The sequence below is a fragment of the Stomoxys calcitrans genome, chromosome 2 (genome assembly GCF_963082655.1).
Source record: "Stomoxys calcitrans chromosome 2, idStoCalc2.1, whole genome shotgun sequence".
Lineage (NCBI taxonomy): Eukaryota > Metazoa > Arthropoda > Insecta > Diptera > Muscidae > Stomoxys > Stomoxys calcitrans.
The window spans coordinates 185964400-185990150 of NC_081553.1; the positions used below are offsets into that span (position 1 = coordinate 185964400).

Genomic DNA, 25751 nt, shown 5'->3' on the forward strand with positions numbered 1-25751 from the left:
AATTAAAGAAGAAGACGGTCATCCACTTTTTTTCTTCTACCAGGTTAAGAGATGAGCTATACGTACAGTTATGCCGACAGACTACAGAGAATCCCAAACGTGATTCTTTGATACGTGGATGGGAACTTATGGCCATATGTTTGTCGTTTGTGCCGCCATCGCCAACTTTCCAGCCAACGTTGTTGAAGTATAAACAAAAATTTTTACAATCTTTTAATGTCATTATTTCATACTTTCATTGCTTTTAGTTATGTCAATCGCCATAGAGATCCCACATTTGCCACCTCATTTCCCGAGGTGGGCAAATGGCCCATTCATGTTCAGATATCACATTATGCCACAGTTTGCTGTAGACGCTTAGATCGCATTGGTAGCCATGGTAGAAGGCAGGCTAAGAAGCCAACCGAAGATGAAGTGGAACAGGCTAGAGTAAGTTTTTTCAGCTTCATAGAGATGTTCTCGAAGATTCCTATTGAGAATGGGTTTCTTACAATTGCGGTTTATTTCATTACAGAATCACATTTTACGCAACAGCATGTTTGGCAATACCATTGAGGAGGTGATGCTATTGCAAAAGGACAAATTTCCATTCCGCAAACTACCCTGGATACAAACCACTCTGTCAGAGCATGTAAGTATAAAACAAGCGTGCTACGTTCGGCTGGGCCAAATCTTATATGCCCTCCACCATGGAACGCATTTGTCAAGTTCTTTGCCCAGTAACTTTTTATAGACAAACAAAAGATAATGGATAAGAAATGCTATTCATTTAACCCAAAACATATAAGAAATGCTCCCTAGGAAGAAATAAAATGGGAGATCGGTTTGCATGGGAGCCATATCAGGTTATGCATGTTTGTTAGAGGTCATGGATACAGTGATTGTGTCGAATTTAAGCAAAATTGAATAAGAATTGCGCGCCCTCTAGAAGCCCAAGAAGTCTAATCCAGAGATTGGCTTTTATGGCAGCTATATCAGGTAATGGACTGATTTAGACCATACTAAGCATCCTTGTTGAAAGCCATACCAAAACCATATGTGCAAAATTTCAGCCAAATCGGATAAGAATTGCGACCTCCAGAAGCTCAAGAGGTCTAATCGGGAGATCGGTCCATATTGCAGCTATATCAGTTTATGGACCGATTTAAACCATACTTAGCATAGTTGTTGGAAGTCATACCCAAACGATATGTGCAAAATTTCTGCCAAAACGGATAAAAATTACGCCCCCTAGAAGCTCAGGAAGTCAAGACCCAATGTCGGTTTAGGTTAGGTTGAAAAGAGGGTGCAGATATTAATCCACCCCATGCCACTATGGACATACACCTAAGCTTGTTGTGCGCTCTAAAAACTTTAAAGTAACCTCGAAAAGGAAAGTCTAAGTTAGGAATTCCGTGCTACTTACAAAGTCCTTGATTATTTTCCATGCCACTTCCCTTAGTTGGTTCATGACCGGTATAGTGTCCCCACCTAAGTGCCGGTATCTGTTAGATGCGAAAGCAGGGCAATGACAAAGGAAATGGTCCAACGTCTCATCACCTTCCCCGCATGCCCTACACATGTTATCACTTGCCGCACCGATTGCTATCACTTGCCGCACATAAGTGAGCTCATAGTCCTATGTTTCTCGTCATGATACCAATAGCTATACTGACCTCCTTCTTACTTCATTTCAGTAAGAGGCTCGTCTTCTAACGATCTGGATTCCCCCATAGGATTTTCGCCGTCCTACCGACCGTTTAGCTGTGCCACAGGGTTGCATGCGCATTCGTCGCCCACTTCCTTAACTCGGACTGCTTTGACTCGAAAGGTCGTGTTAACCAAGTTTAATGATGGCGGAGCTTCAAATCGTCTGCCCTTTCATTCCCCCCTACTCTGTTATGGCCCGACACCCAAACGATGTGGATTTTGCCATCCTCAAAGAAGGCGTCAATCTCCTTATTACACTGCAAGACTGTTCGCGACCTTGCCGTCCTGGTTGTTATTGCCCTTATGGCAATTTTACTGTCCGTAAAGATGTGCACTTTCGAGGTCCTCGCGTTAGCACGACACCAACTCACTGATGCCGTGATCGCCCGGTCCGTATTATAGTCAGGCAGTCGCCTGCAGGTCCGTATTATAGTCAGGCAGTCTTAAACAGATCTCAGTCCCTGGATTCTCAATGTTGAGCCTCAGGCCCACTCTATCTTCAAGCTTTGGTCCATCCGTGAAACAAGATCTTCCAGATGGCAATACTAGGATTCCGTCAATGCAAGACTGTGCCGCTAGCAGTAATGACTCGCACTCGACCTCAAGGTTTATCTTAGGTATCCGATCGGAAACCTCTTCCCTTCCTTCCAGGTTTCCTATCGTCGCCTCGATTATACCGTGAAGGTATGAGCTGCTCCCATCCTCAATCCATTCCTCCATCGCCTTCAGTCTCATAGCCGCAGTGGCTGCCTCACACATAATCTGTATGTCAATGGGCCGGATATCTAGAATAGTTTCCAGTGCCCTAGTGGGCGTGCTCCTCCTCGCTCCATCTATGCCAAGATATCATGTTCTCTGAACCTGTTGTATAGTCCTTATGTCGCACTTTTTCTCCATAACAGTCCACCAAACTACTGAGGCGTAAGTGAGTATTGGTCTAATCACGCTCCTTTAGAGCCAGTGGACTATCCTCGGATTCAGGCCCCATTTCGAGCCTACGACCCGTCTACATAGTGCCCAACATCTGTGAGCCTTCTCAGTACGCTCCTGAATGTGACACTCCCAGTTTAGTTTCCTGTCTAAGATCACACCTAGGTACTTGACCTTGTCAGATATCGAAATCGTCTTATTGAGGAAACGCGGTGCGTCTGTCTCGTAGACAAACAGATTTCGGTCTTTTCTGAGTTAACATTGAGACCCCTGGGTCTAGCCCAGTCGTATGCCATCTGCAGGACTCTTTCGGCCTTTCCGCATAGCTGGATCAGATCCTTACCCCTTAGAAGTATTATAACATCGTCTGCGTTGCAGATGTGTTCAAATCTCTTCTCGTAATAGATATAGTGGTAACCCATAGGAGTGGCGATAAAATGCTCCCCTGTGGCGTGTCCTGTGCCACTTTCTCCCTTACATTTATGGGATTCACAATGTATTCACCTGTTCCTTAGCATATGGTTTATCCAGTCTCTAAGGACCGTGTCCACCCGGCACTAGTCTATGGATTGGATCAGTATGTCGGTCCGTACATTGTTAAAAGCCCCCTCAATGTCAAGGCATACCGCCAGTGTGTACGTTTTGGCATGGGAGGATTCATCTATTTTATGCACAACCTCGTGCAGGGCAGTCTCCACTAACCTTTCCTTGACATAGGACGTAAGGCTTATAGGCCTGAGGGCCTTTGGGCAGTCTCCACCGACCTTCCCTTGACAAAGGACGTAAGGCTTACAGGCCTTTGGGCAGTCTACACCGACCTTCCCTTGACATAGGACGTAAGGCTTATAGGCCTGTAGGCCTTTGGTTTCGTATAAATTGCCTTGCCGGGCTTGGGTATAAATACCACCCTTTCCTCCTGCCAGGCTTTCGGAGTATTTGCAAGTCCCAGGCACACTTTGAAAATATTGGCCATGTGGGGCGCCCTATAGTCTGCCTCTTTATGTGGTAACGCTGGAAATATTCCATCAGGTTCGGGTGACTTAAATGGTTTGAAGCTCCTCAAGGATTCTTTCACCAAAAATTCCGTAATTATACACCTTCGATCAACATCATTATTCTAATATTCAGGTGTCTCCGTGAGTTCCATCGTATCCTGCGGAAAATAGGTTTTCATTAAAAGCCTCAACATGTCCTCCGTTGTCTCTGCTCTCACTCCCATGTCGTCTACTAAAGTTTCAGTTTGGACATGGGTTTTTGAGAAAAACTTTTTATCTTGGCGACGTCGTTAACGCTATCGACCTGTTCGCAGAAAAGCTTCCAGGAGGCACGTTTTGCCGCTATGGTTATCTTATTGTATTACTTGAGCCGTGTGTAGTACACATTCCAATATACTTCCGCTTTTTTAAGACGTGCTCTGTTAAAAAGTCTACGGACCTCTTTCGCAATCATCCAGGTCATTCAGGGTTTTTCTTGGGCAGCTTGCGATCAAAGCACGTTTACATTTGTCATTAAGTCCGGATTATGGCCTACGTCAGCTGATTTTATAATAGAACAAGTAAAAGCGTGCTAAGTTCGGCCGACCGAATCTTATATACCATCCACCATGGATCAAATTTGTCGAGACCGATTCAGACCATATTTGACACGTATGTTGAAGGAATGAGAGAAACCGTCGTACAAAATTTCAGCCAAATCGGATAATAATTGGGCCCTCTAGAGCCTCAAGAAGTCAAGATTCCAGATATGTATATATGACAGCTATAAGAGGTTATGGACCGATTTGAACCATACGTAGTACAGTTGTTGGAAGTCATAACAAAATATGTCATGCCAAATCGGATAGAAATTACGCCCTCTAGAGGCTCAAGAAGTAAAATAGGGAGATCGGTTTATATGGGAGCTGTATCAGGCTATAGACCGATTCGGACCGCATATGACACGTACGTTGGAGATTATGGGAGAAGCCGTTGTTCAACATTTCAGTAAAATTGGATAATAATTACGCATTCTAGAGGCTCAAGAAGTCAAGATCCCAGATCGGTTTATATGACAAACCATAACCATAAACCATACTTTTGCACAATTGTTGGAAGTCATAACAAAATACGTCATGCTAAATTTCAGCCAAATCGGATAGTAATTGCGCCCTCTAGAGGCTCAAGAAGTCAAGACCGCAGATTGGTTTATATGACAGCTATATCAGGTTATGAACCGATGTCCACCATACTTAGCACAGTTGTTGGAAGTCATACCGAAACACGTCATGCCAAATTTCAACCAAATCGGATAGTAATTGCGTCCTCTAGAAGCTCAAGAAGTCAAGATCCAAGATTGGTTTATATGGCAGCTATATCAAAACATGGACTGATATAGCCCATTTACAATCCCAACTGACCTACATTATTAAGAAGTATTTGTGCAAAATTTCAAGCGACTAGCTATACTCCTTCGAAAGTTAGCGTGCTTTCGACAGACAGACGAACGGTCGGACATGGCTAGATCGGCATAAAATGCCATGTCGATCAAGAATATATATACTTACGGGGTCTTAGACAAATATTTCGAGGGTGTACAAACAGAATGACGAAATTATTAGGTTACCCAAAAAGTAATTGCGGATTTTTTAAAAGAAAGTAAATGCATTTTTAATAAAACTTAGAATGAACTTTAATCAAATATACTTTTTTACACTTTTTTCTAAAGCAAGCCAAAAGTAACAGCTGACAACTGACAGAAGAAAGAATGCAATTACAGAGTCACAAGCCGTTGAAAAAAATTGTCAACGCCGACTATATGAAAAATCCGCAATTACTTTTTGGGCAACCCAATAGTATACCCCATCCTATGGTGGAGGGTATAAAAACAAATGTTTGAGCCATTAAACAGGTTTTAATGAGTAGTGTAAACGTACTTTTATGGTACATATTAGGTCTTTTCGCTTACTTTTCCAATAAGAAAGTGCCAGTAAAAATGTGCAAGAGAGTAAGAACAACCCTTACTCTCTTTCGTTATATATTAGAATTAAAACAGCTGTCCGATGCTGCAAATTGCTTCTGGGAAAAAAATCTCCAGTAGAAATTTGCAAGCTCTCAATTACCAAACTCCGAAAATTTGTATCGCTCCCTTCTGCTGGCAAATTAAGTACGCGAACGACTTCCAGTAACAATTTGTATAAATTTGCACAAAATTTTTGAGTACACAAACACAATAATTGAGTGATAATATGTTGATAAACTAATCATCTTTTCTTTGTTTCAGGTCCTTTTGCTTAATGGCAAACAAACGGAAGGTATATTCCGAGTATCGGCCGATGTTGATGAAGTCAATTGTTTGAAAAATCGCTTAGATCGGTGGGAAGTTCCTGATTATAAAAATACTATGGGTAAGAAGGTTTTGTTTCTAGTTTTCCTTTGTATTTTTTTTTTTTAATTTTTTTCCCTTTTGCCTTGCAGTTGATGCTCATGCCCCTGCTAGTCTTTTGAAATTGTGGTATCGTGAATTATACGACCCCCTAATACCGGATGAATTGTATGATGAATGTGTAAATACTGAGGATCCAGATAAAGCCAAAGCTATAGTTGATAGATTACCAGAGTTAAATAAATTGGTAAGTTATGATAATGAACATATTTCAGCTTCGGGATCTAAATATGATTGTTTGACCTATAAAGTTATATGGTTTGAGGTCTTTTCAATACTCAGTATCTCCACACCTGATAACTTTTGTAAATTGCAAATTTTGCCCATGAACATTCCACTAAGGAACAGGGGCAAACTTCTCACATATCAATGAGTAAAGTCCGATTCAAGTTTTAAGCTCAATGATAAGGGGCCTCCTTTTTTTAGCCGAGTCCGAACGGCGTGCCGCAATGCGACACCTCTTTAGAGAGAAGTTTTACATGGCATAGTACGTCACAAATGTTGCCAGCATTAGGAGGGGAAAACCACCGTTGAACATTTTTTCTGATGGTCTCGCCAGGATTCGAACCCATGCGTTCAGCGTCATAGGCGGACATGCTAACCTCTGCGCTACGGTGGCCTCCAACTTTTGTTCTAAGTAGAATATTCATGGTAATAGAATTTGGGATAAATTGTATCCCAAATTCTATTGCCTCACTCGGAGTTTTTCGTATTTTAAGAAGTAATGCAGTACGTATTCCCTAATCACTTGTATCTGTGGGTATGGAACAATTTCTACAGAAGCCACGAGTATGTTGAGGAAACAACAGGCAATCTGCTAGCTGTCAGCAAAATCAAATTCGCCATTGAACATTCCAGTAAGGCCGCAGTGCGACACCTCTTTAAGGAGAAGTTTTAACATGGCTGCCATACTATTTTTAAACCCAACACCATAGGATGGGGGTATACTAACCTAGTCATTCCGTTTATATTACCTCAAAATATTCATCTAAGACCCCATAAAGTGTGTATATTCTTGATCGTCTGTACATTTTGAGTCGATCTAACCATGTCCGTCCGTCCGTCCCTCCCTCTGTCCATCTGTCTGTCGATATCACGATAGCGATCGAACGCATAAAGCTAGCCACTTGAAATTTTGTATAGATGCATCTTATTGGTGTAGGATTGCAAATGGGCCATATCGGTTCAGATTTGGATATAGCTCCCATATAAACCGATCTCCCGATTTGTCATATTTAGCCCCTAGAAGCCGCAATTGTTTTCAGATTGGGCTGAAATTTTGAATGTGGTGTTCTGTTACGAACATATCAACAACGGCGCCAATTACAAATGAAATCGGCGTATAACCTGATATAGCTCCCATATAACCTGATCTCCCGATTTGACTTCTTGAGCCCCTGGAAGCCGTTAAAATCGATTTGGTTAAAACTTTGCATGTAGTATTCGATTACGACTTCTGATAACTGTGCCAAGTAGGGTTGAAATCGATCAATAACCTGATACAGCTGCCATACAAACCGATCTCTCGATTTGGCTTCTCGAACCCTTACAAACCTCAATTTTTTACCTATTTGGCTGAAATTTACCATTAAGTGTTGTTATGACTTCTAAAAACTGTGCCAAGTACGATTGAAATCGATCTATAACCTGATATAGCTCCCATATAATCCGATTTGACATCTTGAACCCTTGGAAGGCGCAATTTTTTTGTCCGATTTGGCTAGAATATTGCATGCAGTGTTCGGTTACGACTTTTGACAGCTGTGCCAAGTATGGTTCAAATCTGTATATAACCTGATATAGCTCCCATATAAACCGATCTCTCGATTTCACGTCAGGACCTTCCGGAAGCCACAATTTTTGTCCGATTTGCCTAAAATATTGAACGTGTTGTCTGTTACGACTGTATCAAGTACGGTCCAAATCGGTCTATAACCTGATATAGCTCCCATATAAACCGATCTCCCGATTTGTCTTCTTGAGTCCCTACAAGCCGCAATTTTTACCTATTTGACTGAAATGTAGCATGTAATTGTTGTTGTAGCAGTGTGTTGTACATTGAGGCGGCAGCCCTTGCCGATGAAGGAATCCATCGGGTCAATCCGGTACGTACAACCGGCTGCCATGGGATTGTAGCATGTAGTGCTCTGTTATGACTTCCAAAAACTGTACCAAGTATGATCCTAATCAGACTATAACCCGATATAGCTCCCATATAAACCGATTTCCCGATTTGACTTCTTGAGTCCCTACAAGCCGCAAGTTTTGTCCGATTTAGCGGAAATTTGTCATGCCGTATTCTATTACGACTTCCAACAACTGTGTCAAGTACAGTCCAAATCGAGCTGTAACCTGTTATAGATCCTATATAAACCGATCTCCCGATTTGACTTCGTGAGTCCTTACAAGCCGAAATTTTTGTCCGATTTGGCTAAATTTTACACGTGGTGTTCTGTTACGACTTCCAACAACTGTGCCAAGTACAGTCCATATCCGTATTTAACCTGATTTAGCTCTCAAATAAACCGATCTCTCTATTTTCCTTGTTCGGTTCCTAGAAGCTTTAAATTTTGCTGGTTTAGTAGAATTTGGTACGAAGATTTGCTGTTGAAGCAGTGCGTTGTGTTCTATCTTTCGTCTGCTTGATTCTGTCGAGTGTCCAGATCCAGGAACTCTGCGACTATGATGGGGTGCGTCCAAAGGGATCTGGGTCTGAGTCGAGTGGGTCTGGCTGGGCAGTTAAACAGGTGACGTGTGGTACCTGGTCACAATCGGGACATACATCCTGCAAGTTGACATCAATCCTTGCTCTTTAGGAGTTAAGGCGGCTGCATCTGCCGAAACGTAATTGAGCTAGAACTACTCTCGTTTGCCGGGGGAGGTTAATTTCTTCAGGTGCAATGGGAGGCAGTCGTTCTCCAAGGATTACATTCACCCGGTAGCTATTCGCAACTTCGGCTACCGTGTCCGCATGAATGTTGTCCAGAACCGCTTGATATTCCTCTTGATCTAGAGGTTCTCTCTTGTAGCGCTGAACCTCACGCTCTAGATCATATATATCTACCTTAAGGCTTCTGGGCGGTGGATATCTATCCACAAGATGATGATTTGGATGGTCTCTGCGATAACAGCCCAAAAAGTATTGTTTAGACAGCATGTAGTTATGTCATCGCACTGGTAGGATCTTTGTCTCTTGATGAGGTGGTCCACATAAGAACTGAGGAGACAGCCCGTCGCAGTTCCGAGGGCGGCATTCTGACAGATCTGAATATTATTCCACTGCGTGTCACAAAGCTGACGAGACCACACTGGCGCTGCATAACTTATTACAGACCGGTTGTTGTTGTTGTAGCAGTTTATTGTGTTCTATCTTTCGTCTGCTTGATTCTGTTGAGTGTCAAGACCCAGGAACTCTGCGACTAAGATGGGGTGCGTCCACAGGGATCTGGGTCTGAGTCGAGTGGGTCTGGCCGGGCAGTTAAACAGGTGACGTGTATCGTGCGGTCCCTGGTTACAATCGGGACATACATCTTGCATGTCGGCATCAATTCTAGCTCTGTGGGAATTGAGGCGGCTGCATCTGCCGGAACGTAATTGAGCCAGAACTACTCTGGTTTGCCGGGAGAGGTCGAATTCTCGGGTGCAATGGGTGGCGGACGTTCTCCAAGGACTACATTGACCCGGTAGCCAATTACCGCATCTGCTAACGTGTCTGCATGAATGTTTTTCAGACCCGCTTGATCTAGAGGTTCTCTCTTGCAGCGCTGAACCTCACACTCTAGATGGTGTAGATCTACCTTAAGTCTTCTGGGCGGTGGGTATCTATCCACAAGATGATGATTTGGATGGTTTCTGCGATAACAGCCCAAAAGGTATTGCTTAGACAACACAGCACGTCGCAGTTCAGAGGGCGGCATTTTGACAGATCTGAATATTATTACACTGCGTGTCACAAAGATGACGAGACCACACTGGCGCTGCATAACTTACCACAGACCGGCCAATTGCTTTGTACGTGGTCAACAAGGTTTCTTTATCTGCACCCCAAGTGCTGCCAGCAAGTGACTTGAGGACCTTGTTTCTACTTTTGACTTTATTGCAGATTGCTGTGGCATGTGAGGAGAATGTGTAAATGTGACGCCAAGTATTTTGGGACACTTGATGGTCGGAATCATTTCTCCATCGACCATCACAGTCAGCTCAGTATTCACCTCACGCGTATTTGTAGTGAACAATGTGACTGAAGATTTGGTAGCAGTTATCTTCAGATTTCTTGCAGCGAAATAAGAGGCAAGTTCGCTGAGGTAGACGTTTAACCTATCGCAGATGTCAACAATGGGTGGGGGCCTGATAGTATTGGGTTGCCCAAAAAGTAAGTAATTGCGGATTTTTCATATAGTCGGCGTTGACAAATTTTTTCACAGCTTGTGAGTCTGTAATTGCATTCTTTCTTCTGTCAGTTATCAGCTGTTACTTTTAGCTTGCTTTAGAAAAAAAAGTGTAAAAAAAGTATATTTTATTAAAGTTCATTCAAGTTTTATTAAAAATGCATTTACTTTATTTTAAAAAATCCGCAATTACTTTTTGGGCAACCCAATACAAACGTCCGCATATGATACGATCTCTATGCCGTCTGAAGGGGGTGGAATGGTGGATAGGTAGAGGTTAAACAGTGGGGGAACTCCCTGTTTCACTCTGCGGTGCTTCGACTTCTTATCCCTAAATTCCACAAATAACTGGTGATCACACAGATAATTCGCGACCCAGCGTTTCAGACCTGGCTGGAGGGACGTGTTGGCGATGTCCTCGAATAATTTGGCATGGCTGACCGTGTCGAATGCCTTCGATAGGTCCAGTGCCACGAGGACCGTCCTGGGCTGATTGAAGCCACGGCAAATGTGTGCGGTGATGTCGTGCAAAGCAGTTGTTGTATTATGCAGTCTTCGAAATCCATGTTGATGCTCTGTGAATGGAAATTCTCCTAAGACGCTCGGGAGGAGTAATGCCTCAGGCGTCTTTGCTACTGGTGAGAGAAAGGAGATCGGTCTGTACGACTCCCCCAAACTCGGGTCCTTTCCAGGCTTCAGCAGCGGGATCACTCTGCCCATTTTCCAGACATCGGGAACTATAAGAGTGTTTTAAAGACAGGTTGAGGACAGTAGTAAGGTACTCAACTCCAGGTAAATCCAGATTCTTCAACATCAATGTAGAGATTCCGTGGGGGCCCAACGCCTTGAATGATTTGGCGCCACCGTTGACATTCGTAACTTCGCCCACGGTAAATTGTGATGACAGTCCATCGGCTCGGAGACCACGAATACGGCGAATGGCTTTCCTCCTTACCCTGTCACTCTCAGGATGCACAATAAATTGACGGTTAAACAATCGGGCGCATTTCTTCGGATCAGTCACGGTTTCTTTGCCAAAAGTGACTGAGGTCCTGTCATTTCGTCTATCGGGGTTCGAGAGTGACTTAACAGTAGACCACAGCTTGCCTAAAACGGTGCCTAAGTTATTGGGTTGCCCAAAAAGTAATTGCGGATTTTTCATATAGTCGGCGTCGACAAATTTTTTCACAGCTTGTGATTCTGTAATTGCATTCTTTCTTCTGTTAGTTATCAGCTGTTACTTTTAGCTTGCTTTAGAAAAAAAGGTGTAAAAAAAGTATATTTGATTAAAGTTCATTTTAAGTTTTATTAAAAATGCATTTACTTTCTTTTAAAAAATCCGCAATTACTTTTTGGGCAACCCATACATTGCTCCAAGTGTTCCAGCCACAAATTTCGCTTATGTTTGTTGACTTTTTCCAGATTCAGCTCACTGGGTCCAACCACGAATCCCATCCCATCACTCTCGTCTGCGAGTACCACTGCTTGCGCCGGGAAATTGGGCCGCACTTGGGGTATTTGACCGGCTGGTATGAAGCGAGCGGCTGCTGCGTTAATGATGTCTCGGAATTTTCTCTCGGTCACTAGCACATCAGAGGGGGGCGATTGGTGTACTCTCTGAAGCCAGCCCAATCGGCCTTCTTCTGATTAATAAACGTCCGGCGCTCAGAGGTTATGAAGTCGGGTGGTCGGTCGATGGTGAGAATTATGGGGAGTTGGTTTGACCCCAAAGAGATGACGGCTTGCCAGGATACGTCACTCAGGAGATCAAGGGATGCAATTGAGATGTCTGGCTAGCTGTTGCACCTCTTCGTAATCCTAGGGGCATCCTCATTCACCGTACAAAACGTGGAGCTTTCAATCTGCTCTGCCAAAGCTATGCCAAGCTGGTCGTTACCTAGGGGAGAATGCCATGAAGTGAGATGCGCATTAAAGTCCCCTAAAACCAGACGATTATGGCCAGATAGCAACCCACTTATGTCGGAGTTGTAAGCCTGGCCATTAATCGGGACACAGCTACCAACCGGCGGTATGTACACGTTGTATAGCTCTATCTCGGCTGTACCGGACCTGACTGCTATCCCCATGCACTCCATGTAGGGGTCACTGGCGCCATGCGCAGGCGAGATGGGTCTATATTGCACGGAATGGTGTATCACAAAGACCAACCCCCCACCTCCATTCCTTGAGCGATCCTTACGTGGCACATTGTAACCGTGACAACTGTGCAAGCTGCAGGTGTTGGTCAGCTCTGTCTCCTGGACCTCATCGATCTTGCCACGGAGTCCGTTGCAGTTTAACTGCAGAAACGATACTCTTACCGGCACTGGCCTGGCAATATTTGAGCTGGGATGCTACCGTTGCGTAAATTGCCGTGCAGGAGAGTTCGGGGGGGAGGTCACATAGTCCGACGACGAGGACGCTTTTGACCCACTGCTGGCTATGTTCGCACAGTACTTGCGACATAACCAGTATGAGTATACTCCGTAGTGAAGTGAGGCTAGAGCAAGATCGGAAATGTACTCACTCCATGCACCGGTTACACCCCACCGACCGATGATGGAGGCGGTTCTTGCAAACCAAACAGAACCAGGGTCCGGGGTTCTTTTCAATCCCGGCACGGACCAGAAGCGTGCGGAGAAGGCTCTCCGGGATGTGCCTCTCCCATAACGAAAAAAGACGAACACGTACACTGAGGCGGCAGCGCTTGCCGATGAGGATTCCACCGGGTCAATCCGGTGCGTACAACCGGCTCCATCACTGCTGGTGATGCATTCATGTAAAATATGGTCTCGATGAAAAGAGTAAGCTGAGTTAGGTCTCAGACTATCTTGCACCGAGACCTGTTCTATTGGGTTGCCCAAAAAGTAATTGCGGATTTTTCATATAGTCGGCGTTGACAAATTTTTTCACAGCTTGTGACTCTGTAATTGCATTCTTTCTTCTGTCAGTTATCAGCTGTTACTTTTATCTTGCTTTAGAAAAAAAGTGTAAAAAATGTATATTTGATTAAAGTTCATTCTGAGTTTTATTAAAAATGCATTTACTTTCTTTTAAAAAACCCGCAATTACTTTTTGGGCAACCCAATAGATAGAATCTTCAGTATTCGCATCCCCGAAAGAGGTAATTAGGAGGCGGATGCTATGTTCGAGGACGATGAGACATCAGTTTTCAATGATATAAACCCCATACAAAACCATTCTCCCGGTTTGATTTCTTGATGGCAAAATTTTTTCATTTGGACTGTTGTTCTTAGTTTATGGTTCGTATGGAAAAACCTTGTCCCGTAGGCCTTGTTAAAGCCAATTTAAAATTTTTACTTTTCAAACTTTATGCCTGTATACTCTTCTCTGTATGCCTATATCTCTTCATTTTGTTATCTCTTTTCAGGTCTTAACCTATTTAATACATTTCCTGCAACAATTTTCCCATCCCGATGTGGTGAGTGCCACCAAAATGGATTCATCGAATTTGGCCATGGTTTTTGCGCCAAACTGTTTGCGTTGCACCTCGGATGATCCAAAGGTGATATTGGAAAATGCCCGCAAGGAGATGTCATTTATGCGCACATTAATCCAACACATGGATACAACACATGTGGCCAATTTAGTGTAAATAGAGTTACAAATTTTTAAATTTAAAAAACAAACAAAAATAACCGGGAATGAACGATTTTCCACAATCGAATGAACGAAGATGAAAAGCTAAAATTAAAAAACCAAAGTATTTAGAAACAACAAAAATAAAAAAAAAATCACACAAACACTCTCAGAAACGCCACTACAAACAATACAACACAAAAATACTCAAAAACAAAAATTAAAAGTTCTAAATAATAAATAAAAATAAAATAATGGCAGAACTTATAAGCAAATCAATAAAATCAAATACCCACACACATACACACACACACACAAAAGGAACAATTAAAAAAAAGATATTCAAAACATACACAAACACACACACACACTCAAACACTCACTTAAACACTAGACAACAATTTATTGCCCAAAGAATGTTGAAAATTTTTATCGTTTAGAAAATATTCCAAAAAATTTAAGATATTAACTTTTTTTTTTGTATGTAACCAATTTGGATATTCAAAATAGAGACGCTGCACCTGTCCCTTGAGACTGGAATGAAGAAGAAATGAATGAACGAATGATTGATTGATGATTGTCATAGTTTAAGAAAAGTTAGTGAATGGCACATGATGTATACTACGTTAGAGCTATGGAAAACAGATCGGATGGTTAACAGAGTAAGGCAATGTAGACTATTAACAAAAAATTTATACAATATCTAAGATACTACTTTATTTTATATAATTAGACAAGATGTTCATATATATAATCAAATAGGATTTATAACTTTTTCTACTATGTATTTTTCTTTGTGTTTCGTATGATGAGATCATGTAATCATGACCCTTTCGCAGAATGACCATACCATTTGTATGCCCCTACCAGAAATACTTCTTCACTCAAAGAATTTTTTTTTTTTTTTGGAAAAAAACAAAAAATATTTGCTGTGCTAACAGTTTATCGTTTCTGAAAAAAGGCAAAACTGCCCTATATGTTATTTAACCAAACTTCTGTTTCCAATTTAAACAGAGAAAAAAACTGCAGCTGTTTTCTGTCGACTGGCGAAAACGTATTGTGGTTAAGTTAAGATTGATTAGGTAGCCACCATCAAGGTGTCTTCACTCACAGGTCATTTTGGCCCATTGTGATACCCTTATGCGGAGAAGTGAGATGAGAAAGTAAAAATGTGTCCTCGATATGAACTAGGTTAGGCTGAAATGAGTGTGTGGATATTTAACTGTTGTTGTTGTAGCAGTTTATTGTGTTCTATCTTTCGTCTGCTTGATTCTGTTGAGTGTCAAGACCCAGGAACTCTGCGACTAAGATGGAGTGCGTCCACATGGATCTGGGTCTGAGTGGAGTGGGTCTGGCCGGGCAGTTAATAAACAGGTGACGTGTATCATGCGGTTCCTGGTTACAATCGGGACATACATCTTGCACGTCGGCATCAATCCTAGCTCTGTGGGAATTGAGGCGGCTGCATCTGCCGGAATGTAATTGAGCCAGAACTATTCTGGTTTGCCGGGAGAGGTCGATTTCTTCGGGTGCAATGGGGGACGGACGTTCTCCAAGGACTACATTCACCCGGTAGCCAATTTCCGCATCTGCTACCGTGTCTGCATGAAGGTTGTTTAGACCCAATTGATATGCCGCTTCATCTAGAGGTTCTCTCTTGTAGCGCTGAACCTCACGCTCTAGATCATGTAGATCTATCTTAAGGCTTCTGGACGGTGGATTGATGACATCTGCGATTGGTTGAACGTTTACTCAACGAGCTTGCCTCATATTTCGCTGCAAGAAATCTGAAGATATCCGCCACCAAATCTTCAGCCACATTGTTCACTACAAATACGCGTGAGGTGAATACTGAGCTGATTGTGATGGTCGATGGAGAAATGATTCCGACCATCAAGTGTCCCAAAATACTTGGCGTCACATTTGACAGCTCTTACACATTCTCCCCACATGCCACAGTAATCTGCGATAAAGTCAAAAGTAGAAACAAGGTCCTCAAGTCACTTGCTGGCAGCACTTGGGGTGCAGACAAAGAAACCTTGTCGAGCACATACAAAGCAATTGGCCGGTCTGTGGTAAGTTATGCAGCGCCAGTGTGGTCTCGTCAACTTTGTGACACGCAGTGGAATAATATTCAGATCTGTCAAAATGACGCCCTCCGAACTACGACGGGCTATCTGCTCAGATATTTATCCGTCCCATGCCACTGTAGACATACAACTAAGTCTGTAGTTGATTTGCTGTTCCCTATAATGTTCTAATAAGCAACCTCGAAAAAAATCCAATTCAGGAATTTCGTGCTACTAACAAACCTCCCTAATCGTTCTCCATTTTACTCCTCTAAGTCGGTTGAAGACTGGTATTGTGTACCCACCTAGGTTAGGTTGAAAGGAGGGTGCAGATATTAATCCCCCCCATGCCACTATGGACATATGCCTAAGTCAGTAATCGGCTTCTTGTGAGCTCTAAATACTAAAAAGTAACCTCCAAAAAGAAAATCTAAGTTAGGAATTCCATGCTACTTACAAAATCCTTAATTGTTTTCCATGTCACACCCTTAAGTTGGTTCATGTCTGGTATAGTGTCTCACCCAAAGTGCTGGTATCTGTTAGACGCGAAATCCGGACAATGACATAGGAAATGCTCAAACGTCTCATCATTTTCCCCGCATGCCCTACACATGCTATCACTTGCCGCGCAGATATTACATAAGTGAGCTCGTAGTCCTATAAGTCCTGTTATGATACCGTAAGCTTTACTGACCTCCTGTTTGCCTCCTTTCAGTAATAGCCCCGTGTTCTCACAATCCGGATCTTTCCATAGGATTTTCGCCGTCCTACCGACCGTTTCGCTCTTCCACAATGTTGCATGCGCATTCGTCGATCACTCTCTTAACTCGAATTGCGTCGACCCGAGAGGCTTCGGGTTAACCAAGTTTGTTGACGGCAGTCCTCTGGCCTCCACTGCAAAATCGTCTGCCCTTTCATTTCCCCTTACTCCGTTATGGCCCGGCGCCCAAACGATGCGGATTTTGCCATCCTCAGAGAAGGCGTTATTCTCCTTCTTACACTGCAAGACTGTTCGTGACCCTGCCGTCCTGGTTGTTATGACCCTTATGGCAATTTTACTGTCGGTAAAGATGTTCGCCTCACGCATTCCGTGATCGTCCGAATCTCTGCCTGCAGGACCGTATTATGGTCAGGCAGTCTAAAACAGAACTCAGCCCCTGAGCTCTCAATGTAGACCCCGAATCCCTCTCTGTCCTCTAGCCGATGGCAGTAGTGACTCGCACTCGACTTCAGGTGTCGTCTCAGGTATCCGACCCGAAACCTCTTCCATTCCTTCCAGGTTTCCTATTTTACCAGAGTTCCGTCAATCCAAGACTGTGCCGATGGCAGTAATGACTCGCACTCGATTTCAGGTGTCGTCTCAGGTATCCGACCCGAAACCTCTTCCATTCCTTCCAGGTTTCCTATTTTACCAGAGTTCGGTCAATCCAAGACTGCGACGCTGGCAGTAATGACTCGCACTCGATTTCAGGTGTCGTCTCAGGTATCCGATCCGAAACCTCTGCCATTCCTTCCAGGTTTCCTATTGGCACCACGATTATACGGTGTTCGCCCATCCATCCATTTTCCCATCGCTTTAAGTCTCATTGCCGCAGTGGCTGCCTCACACTTAATCTGTATGTCTATGGTCGGATATCTGGAATAGTATCCAGAGCCCGAATGGGCGTGTTTCTCACCGCCATCCTGGTCCTTCTACATAGCGCCCAACATCTGTGAGACTTCTCGATTCACTCCTTAAAGTGACACTTCCAGTGAAGTTTCCTATCCAAAGTCACTCCTAGATTAGTCTTAAAGATGAGAGAGAAAAAAAAAAGAGAAGAAAAGGAGCAAGCGGTCGATGTTCATTGGAGGAACATTGGGCACACCCAGGGGAAGTGCTCTGGTCAATATCTGGGGGAGGAGCTCTGGTCCATACCCAGGAAAAGAACAGTGTTTCACACCCAGTGGAGGAGCTCTAGTCCACACCCAGGAGAAGAACAGTGTTTCACACCCAGGAGAGGAGCGCTCTTCCACACCCAGGAGAGAAGCACTGGTCGTCCACATCTGGGAGAGGAGCGATGCTTTACACCCAGGGGAGGAGCTCTGGGCCACACTCGGGGGAGGTGCACTGGCCCACATCCAGGGGAGGAACACTGCTTTACACCCAGAGGAGGAGCTACGTTGCCCACCCGGGGGAGGAGCACTGGTCCATACCCAAGGAAGGTGTTCTGGTCCTCAGGGAAGGAGCACCGGTCCATACCCAGGATAGGAGCGTTGTTCCAAACCCAGGAGAGAAGCCCCGGTCGTCCACACCCTGGAGAGAAACACTGGTCGTTCACACCCAAGGGAGGAGCTCTGGTATATACCCGGGAGAGAAGCGCTGTTTTACACCCAGGGGAGGAGCTCTGATCCACACCTGAGGGAGGAGCACTGCTCCATACCCAGGGGAGGAGCGCTTTTTCACACCCAGGGGAAAATCAGTGGTCGTCCACAGTCAGGGGAGAAGCACTGGTCCACAACCAGGGGTGGAACGCTGTTCCACACCCAGGAGAGAAGCAATGGTCGTCCACACCAAGAGGAAGAGAATAGTTCCACAGCCAGGAGGGAAACACTTGTCCGCACCCATCGGAGGAGTTCTGCTTCACACCCAGTGAAGGAGAAGCACTAGTCCACACCCAGGAGAGGAGCACTGGTCGTCCACACCCAGGGGAGGAGCACTGGTCGTCCACACCCAGGAGAGATGCACTGGTCTTCAACACACTCAAGGAAGGTGTTCTGGTCCACATCCAGGCGAGGAGTACTAGTCAATACCCAGGGGAGGAGCCCTGGTCGACACCCTACGAGGAGCACTTGTCGTCCACAACCAGGAGAGGAACACTAGTCCGTACCCAGGGGGAGGAGCACTAGTCCACACCAAGGGGAGAGCTCTGATCCAAACCCGGGAAGGAGCACTGGTCTACATACGGGGGAGGAGCGCTGGTTCACACCCAGTGGAGGAGCAAGAGTTTACATTCAGGGAAGGAGCACTGCTTTACACCCATGGGAGAAACTCTGGTGCACACCAAGGGGAGGAGCTCTAGTCCACACCCAGGAGAGAAGCACTGTTCCATATCCTCGTAAATGTCTACTTTGCCCGTTACTCTTTTTCGAAAGCAAACGGTTCGTCTGTTTATGGTCGACGGTAGCTTATTCTGGCAATCCAGCATCCATGATTCGCCTTAATCCACCGTCGGCGGATCTGTGCACCTGCAGACCCAGTCATGTGCAACGCAAGTCTTGTATCGTTTCCTTATCAAAACAGCTCCTGCAGGATTCATCATTATTATCTTATCACAAAGACCCCGTTTGTGACTACTGTCATAGGTTTCAAACACCTCTTGTCGAAAACAAACAGGTTGTCCAACATTTTCTGATTTGCAGAATCCCAATTCTGCAAATCATGCGATGAGTAGCTACCGGGTGAATGTTGTCCTAGGATAGATGTAGTGTTTCATGTGGTGCCAGGTAACCATCGGGACACATCTAAATCTGTAATTGAGGCGGCTTCATCTGCCGGATCGTAATTGAGCCAGAACTACTCTGGTTTGCCGGGGGATGTCAATTTCTTCAGATGCAATGGGAGGCGGTCGTTCTCCAAGGACCACATTCACCCGGTAGCTATTCACCGCATCTGATATACCGCTTGATATAGAGGTTCTCTCTTGCAGCGCTGAACCTCATGCTCTAGATCATGTAGATCTACCTTAAGGCTTGTGGGCGGTGGATATCTATTCACAAGATGATGATTTATATGGTCTCTGCGATAACTGCCCGAAAGGTATTGCTTAGACAGCATGTGGTTACGTCTTCGCGTGGGTAGGATCTTTGTCTCCTGATATAGGTGGGCTATATGAGAACTGAAAATACAGCCCGCCGCAGTTCGAAGTGCGGCATTCTGACAGATCTGAATATTATTCCACTACGTGTCACAGAATTGACGAGACCACACTAGCACTGCGTAACTCACCGCAGGCCGGTCATTAGCTTTTTACTTGGTCAACAAGGTTCTATGTCAGCACCCCAAGTGCTGCCAGCAAGTGACTTGAGGACCTTGTTTCTACTTTTGACCTTATCGCCTTATAGATGTTCCTCCAGTTCTCTGGTACCCTTGTGGTTATCGCCTTCTGGAAATCTTTCATAAGTCAACCCGTTTGATAAACCACCATGGTGATCTTTTTTTGCTTATTTGGTTTAATTCTAGGACATGCTTCACCATCATATCAATGTCCTTACCAGTTTTCATATCCTTTTTTAAGTTTACAAGGAATAGCACTGCAAAAAATATGCCAACACCTAAGTCGATATTGCTCAGATTTGGATCATTGCCTACATGAAAATTAACCATCTCATACAAATCTTTTAGACATCTAAGAAATTCCTTACCAAATGTTTTTTTTATACCCTACACCACCACTGTGGTACTGGTATTATAATTTTGTACATTTGTTTGCAACGCTAACAAGGAGGAGAGCTAAACCCATGCTAAGTATACCGATGGGCTTAGAATCACTTGCTGATTCGCTTTAGCTATGCCCGTCTCTCCGTCTGTCACAAGAATACCTGATTTGTGATCAAGGTACAGATCGCATTTATTATCCGATTATCTGGAAATTATGCACATGTCACTACTTTGGCCCAAGGACGAACGCTAGTGATTTTGAACAAAATCGGTTCAGATTTAGATATAGCTCCCATATATATCTTTCATCCGATATGGAGTTTTAAGGCTGTAGAAGCCACAATTTTGAGCCGATCTTTACAAAATTTAGCAAGAGGTATTTTATTTGATGTTTTCATATGTGTAAAAAATTTCGTCAAAATCGTTTCAGATTTAGACGTAGCTCCCATATATATCTTTCATCCGATATGTAGTTTTAAGGCTGTAGAAACCACAATTTTGGCCCGATCTTGACAACATTTAGTGTGATGTGTTCTAATTGACGTCTTCATTTATGTGTAAAATTTCGCCACAATCTGTTCAGATTTAGATATAGCTCTCATATATATCTTTCATCCGATATGGCCTTTTAAGGCTGCAGAGCCCACAATTTTGGTCCGTTCTTTACAAAATTTAGCAAGAGTTATTTTATTTGACGCCTTCATATGTGTGTAAGATTTTGTCAAAATCGGTTCAGATTTAGATATTGTTCCCATATATGTCTTTCATCCGATATGGCCTTTTAAGGCTGTAGAAGCAACAATTTCGGTCCGAACCTCACAAAATTTAGCAAGAGGTCTTTTATTTGACGTCTTCATATGTGTGTAAAATTTCGTCAAAATCGGTTCAGATGTGGACATAGCTCCCATATATACCTTTCATTCGATATGGATTTTTAGGCTATAGAATCCACAATTTTGGTCCGATCTTTACAAAATTTAGCAATAGGTGTTTTATTTTATGTCTTCAAAAGTGTGTAAAATTTCGTCAAAATCGGCTCAGATTTAGACACAGCTCCCATATATATCTTTCATCCGATATGGAGTTTTAAGGCTGTAGAAGCCCCAATTTTGGTTCGATCTTTACAAAAATTAGTAAGAGGTGTTTTATTTGACGTATTGATATGTATGTAAAATTTCTTCAAAATCTGTTCGGATTTAGATATAGCTCCCATATATATCTTTCAACCGATATGGAGTTTTAAGGCTGTAGAAGCCCCAATTTTGGGTTGATCTTTACAAAATTTAGTAAGAGGTGTTTTATTTGACGTCTTGATATGTATGTAAAATTTCTTCAAAATCTGTTCGGATTTAGATATAGCTCCCATATATATCTTTCATCCGATATGGAGTTTTAAGGCTATAGAAGCCACAATTTTGGTTCGATCTTTACAAAATTTAGTAAGAGGTGTTTTATTTGACGTCTTGATATTTGAGTAAAATTTCTTCAAAATCTGTTCAGATTTAGATATAGCTCCCATATATATCTTTCATCCGATATAGAGTTTTAAGGGTGTAGAGGCCACAATTTTGGCCCAATCTTTACGAAAATTTGCACAAGGTGTTTAGTTTGACGTCTTTATATGTGTGTAAAATTTCGTCAAAATCGGTTCAGATGTGGACATAGCTCCCATATATATCTTTCATCCGATATGGATTTTTAAGGCTGTAGAAGCCACAATTTTGGCCCAATCTTTACGAAATTTTGTAAAACGTGTTTTATTTGACGTCTTGATATGTGTGTAAAATTTCGTCAAAGTCGGTTGAGATTTAGATATAGCTCCTATGTATATCTTTCGTCCGATATGGCCTAACTTTCGAAGGAGTAAAGCTAGCCGCTTGAAATTTTGCACAAATACTTCTTATTAGTGTAGGTCGGTTGGGATTGTAAATGGGCTATATCGGTTCATGTTTTGATATAGCTGCCACATAAACCGATCTTAGATCTTGATTTCTTGAACCACTAGAGGGCACAATTCTTATCCGATTTAGCTGAAATTTTGCATAAGGTGTTTTATATACGACTTCCAACAACTGTGCTGTGTATGGTTGAAATCGATCCATAATCAGATATAGCTGTCATATAAACCTATCTGGCGTCTTGACTTCTTGAGTGTCTAGAGGGCACAATTCTAATCCGATTTGGCTGAAATTTTGCACAACGTGTTTCGATATGACTTTCAACTACTGTGCATATAAACCGATTTTAGTTCTTGACTTCTTGAGCCACTAAAGGGCACAATTCTTATCCTATTTGGCTGAAATTTTGCACGTGGTGTTTTGGTATCACTTCCAGCAACTTTGCTAAGTATTTAACTGTGCCAAGTATGGTTCAAATCGGTTCATAACCTAATATAGCTGTCATATAAATAGATCTGAGGACTTGACTTTTTGAACTTCTAGAGGGCGCAATTACAATCCGATTTGGCTGAAATTTTGCAAGACGTATTTTATTCTTACTTTCAACAAGTGTGTTAAATAAGTTTCAAATCGGTTCATAACCTGATATAGCTGACATATAAACCGATCTGGGGTCTTGACTTCTTCAGCTTTTAGAGGGCGCAATTCTTACCAGATGTGGCTGTAATTTTGCAGGTGATGTTTTGGTATCACTGCCAACTACTGTGCTAAGTATGGTTCAAATTGGTTCATAACCTGATATAGCTGCTATATAAACCGATCTTGGAATTTGACTTCTTGAGCAGCTGGAGATCGCAATTCTCATGCGATTTGGCTGAAATTTTGTATGAGGTGTTTTGTTATGATTTTAAACAACTGTGCTAAGTATGGTTCAAATCGGTTCATAACCTGATATAGCTGCCATATAAACCGACTTTGAATCTTAACGTCTTGAGCCTCCAGAGGGCGTAATTATTATCCGATTTGGCTAAAATTTTGTACAACGGCTTCCCCCATGACCTTCAACATACTTGTCAAATATGATATGAATCGGTCTATAGCTTGATACAGCTTCCATATAAACAGATCTCTCTATTTTACTTCTTGAGCCCCTAAAGGGCGCAATTCTTACTCGAATTGTCTGAAATTTTACACAATGACTTTTACTATGGTCCCCAATATTCAATTCAATTATGGTCCGAATAGGACTATAACTTGTTATAGCTCCAATATTAAATCAATTATTTTCTTTTATCCTTTGTTTGCCTAAAAGGAGATATTGGGAAAAGAACTCGACAAATGCGATCTATGTTGGGCACGGCCCAACTTGGCACGCCTTTACTTGTTATATATTAAAAGAAGTATGAAACAAGGTGGTGTAGGGTATTATATAGTCGGCTCTGACCGACCGAATTTTGCTTTTCCTTATTGTTTTTGTTTTTTGTCCTTAATTTTTTTTTGACTCCATAAGTGTTCAAACTCGCGACCTCCCCTCTACATAACGCACGTAGAACTGTGACATTTAAAGACCAAACTAACTTAAAACTTCTTCTTATCATATCCAAAAACAAACAAAATCTCGTAGCCTCTCTTATGACTAAGTTTTCAGCCCAAAAACATGAAGAACCCCTTAAAATAATCATTTTTTTTACAAAAGGATCCTTTTGATCGCTTAAAAACCCTCAACAGAGCTCTAGAAATCTATTGAATATTATTATTAATAAATTATGAAAAAAAAATACTTTAAAGCTTATATTATGAGTAATATATATATATAAAAAATAAATTATATATATGAAAAATAAATTGGGAAAACTAATTACAGGTTAACAACTATCAAGATATGCTTCTTTTTGTAGACTACAATGTTTTTGTTTTTGTTTATTGTTTTTAAGTTTTTTTTTTTGTTTAACTTTTGTAATTTATAATTCTTGTATTATTATATAATGGTTATTTAAATAAAACAAAAAAACAAAAAAATCTTCTTCATATATTTATGCTTAAATTTACTTATATATACATATATAGATATATATAAAACACTATTAATATATATACAAAAAGGCATATATAAGAAATTAAAGGAGTAAAAAGGAAAAAAACAAATTTAAAAAAAGAAACAAAAATGTTACAATAATTATATACATTTATATATATACAAAAAAATAAAAACAAAAGAGAATGCTATATATTCCACCAGAAGAAAACAAAAATCACAAAATTTTGTAGTGCTATAATTTCATAAAAAAATATTCTCTATATATATATATTTCTTACTATATAAACAAAAATTTCCTCCCCTCTTTAGCAAAGAATAAACAAAATTTGCAAGGTCACCAAATCAAGGCAAGAAAACAAAATTACCTAAAATAAACGAAGAACAAAGTGCTTGATATCTTCTTCATATACCATGAAAAAGGGTATGCAGATTTTTTTAAATATTTATATGTCTAGAAAATAAAAAGGAATAATTTCCAAATTATTGTTTTTTTATATATACTAATTTTTAAAATAGCAGTATATGCAAAACAAAAAAACCAAAGCTTAAAAAAACGTTTTACTTCCTTGTTTTTTTTTTTTAATTTTTATCAAAAATCAGTTTAAATACAAATTTTAGTTATACTCCTTCTTAGTTAATCGATTTTTTTGTTTTAAAGTTTTTCGTTTTTTTTACACATTTCTGAAAAAAAACTCTTATCAAGCCTATAACAAAATATAAATATTTTGTAGTTATTCTTATTAACAATAAAACCATAGTTGACCATGCATAATAATAAATAATGAAAAACAAAAGTAGGGTGAAAATACTCCCTTAATACCTTCCCCTTACAAATTAACAAAAAAACAACATAGAACGAAGCAAGTAATGATCTTTGCAATCTTCAGTCAATAATTATTAACCAAAACGCATATATAAATACAATTATATATAATAACAAAAAAACAAAAACATAATTTAAAAAAGAACAAACAACCTTTAAAGCTAAATTTCAAATGTAACAACAACAACCACAACAACAAAATAAATTCTAAAAATTAACAAAATGAACAAAATAAAATCAATTACAAAAGGAAAAAAGTTATACTAAAACAAAAACCCAAACATGATATATTCATGATGAATAAAAAGAAAATCAAATAAAATAAATTAATCGCAAGTTGTTTTCCATTTACTTACAAGTGTAAATAAAATCATAACAGAGAATGACAAAGTGTACACGCACAGATAAAAATGGTTTTTAATAACAACAACTTTGGTCGAAAACCCGACTACGAAAAATGTTAATTTTTCTGCAACAAT

The 25751-nt window shown here is 41.5% G+C and overlaps 1 protein-coding gene across 3 annotated transcripts in view; it reads left to right on the top strand.

Moving 5' to 3' along the window:
* LOC106086047 (uncharacterized) overlaps nucleotides 1-25544 on the top strand; it is a 149479-nt gene extending 123935 nt beyond the window's left edge. Inside the window, exons 12-19 of one of the 3 annotated variants that reach the window (XR_009396898.1) lie at nucleotides 44-187; nucleotides 249-429; nucleotides 515-631; nucleotides 5878-6001; nucleotides 6072-6226; nucleotides 13819-14039; nucleotides 14538-14689; nucleotides 24759-25544. Coding sequence is in view for 2 of the 3 variants with exons in the window: in XM_059361881.1 (XP_059217864.1) it covers nucleotides 44-187; nucleotides 249-429; nucleotides 515-631; nucleotides 5878-6001; nucleotides 6072-6226; nucleotides 13819-14039; nucleotides 14538-14559 (964 nt within the window). In the remaining variant the exon portion in view is untranslated. Of the gene's footprint in view, nucleotides 1-43; nucleotides 188-248; nucleotides 430-514; nucleotides 632-5877; nucleotides 6002-6071; nucleotides 6227-13818; nucleotides 14489-14537; nucleotides 21445-24758 lie in introns of those variants that run through there. The other 2 variants (XM_059361881.1, XM_059361882.1) reach the window with 2 other exon arrangements.
* Nucleotides 25545-25751: the final 207 nt, after the last annotated feature.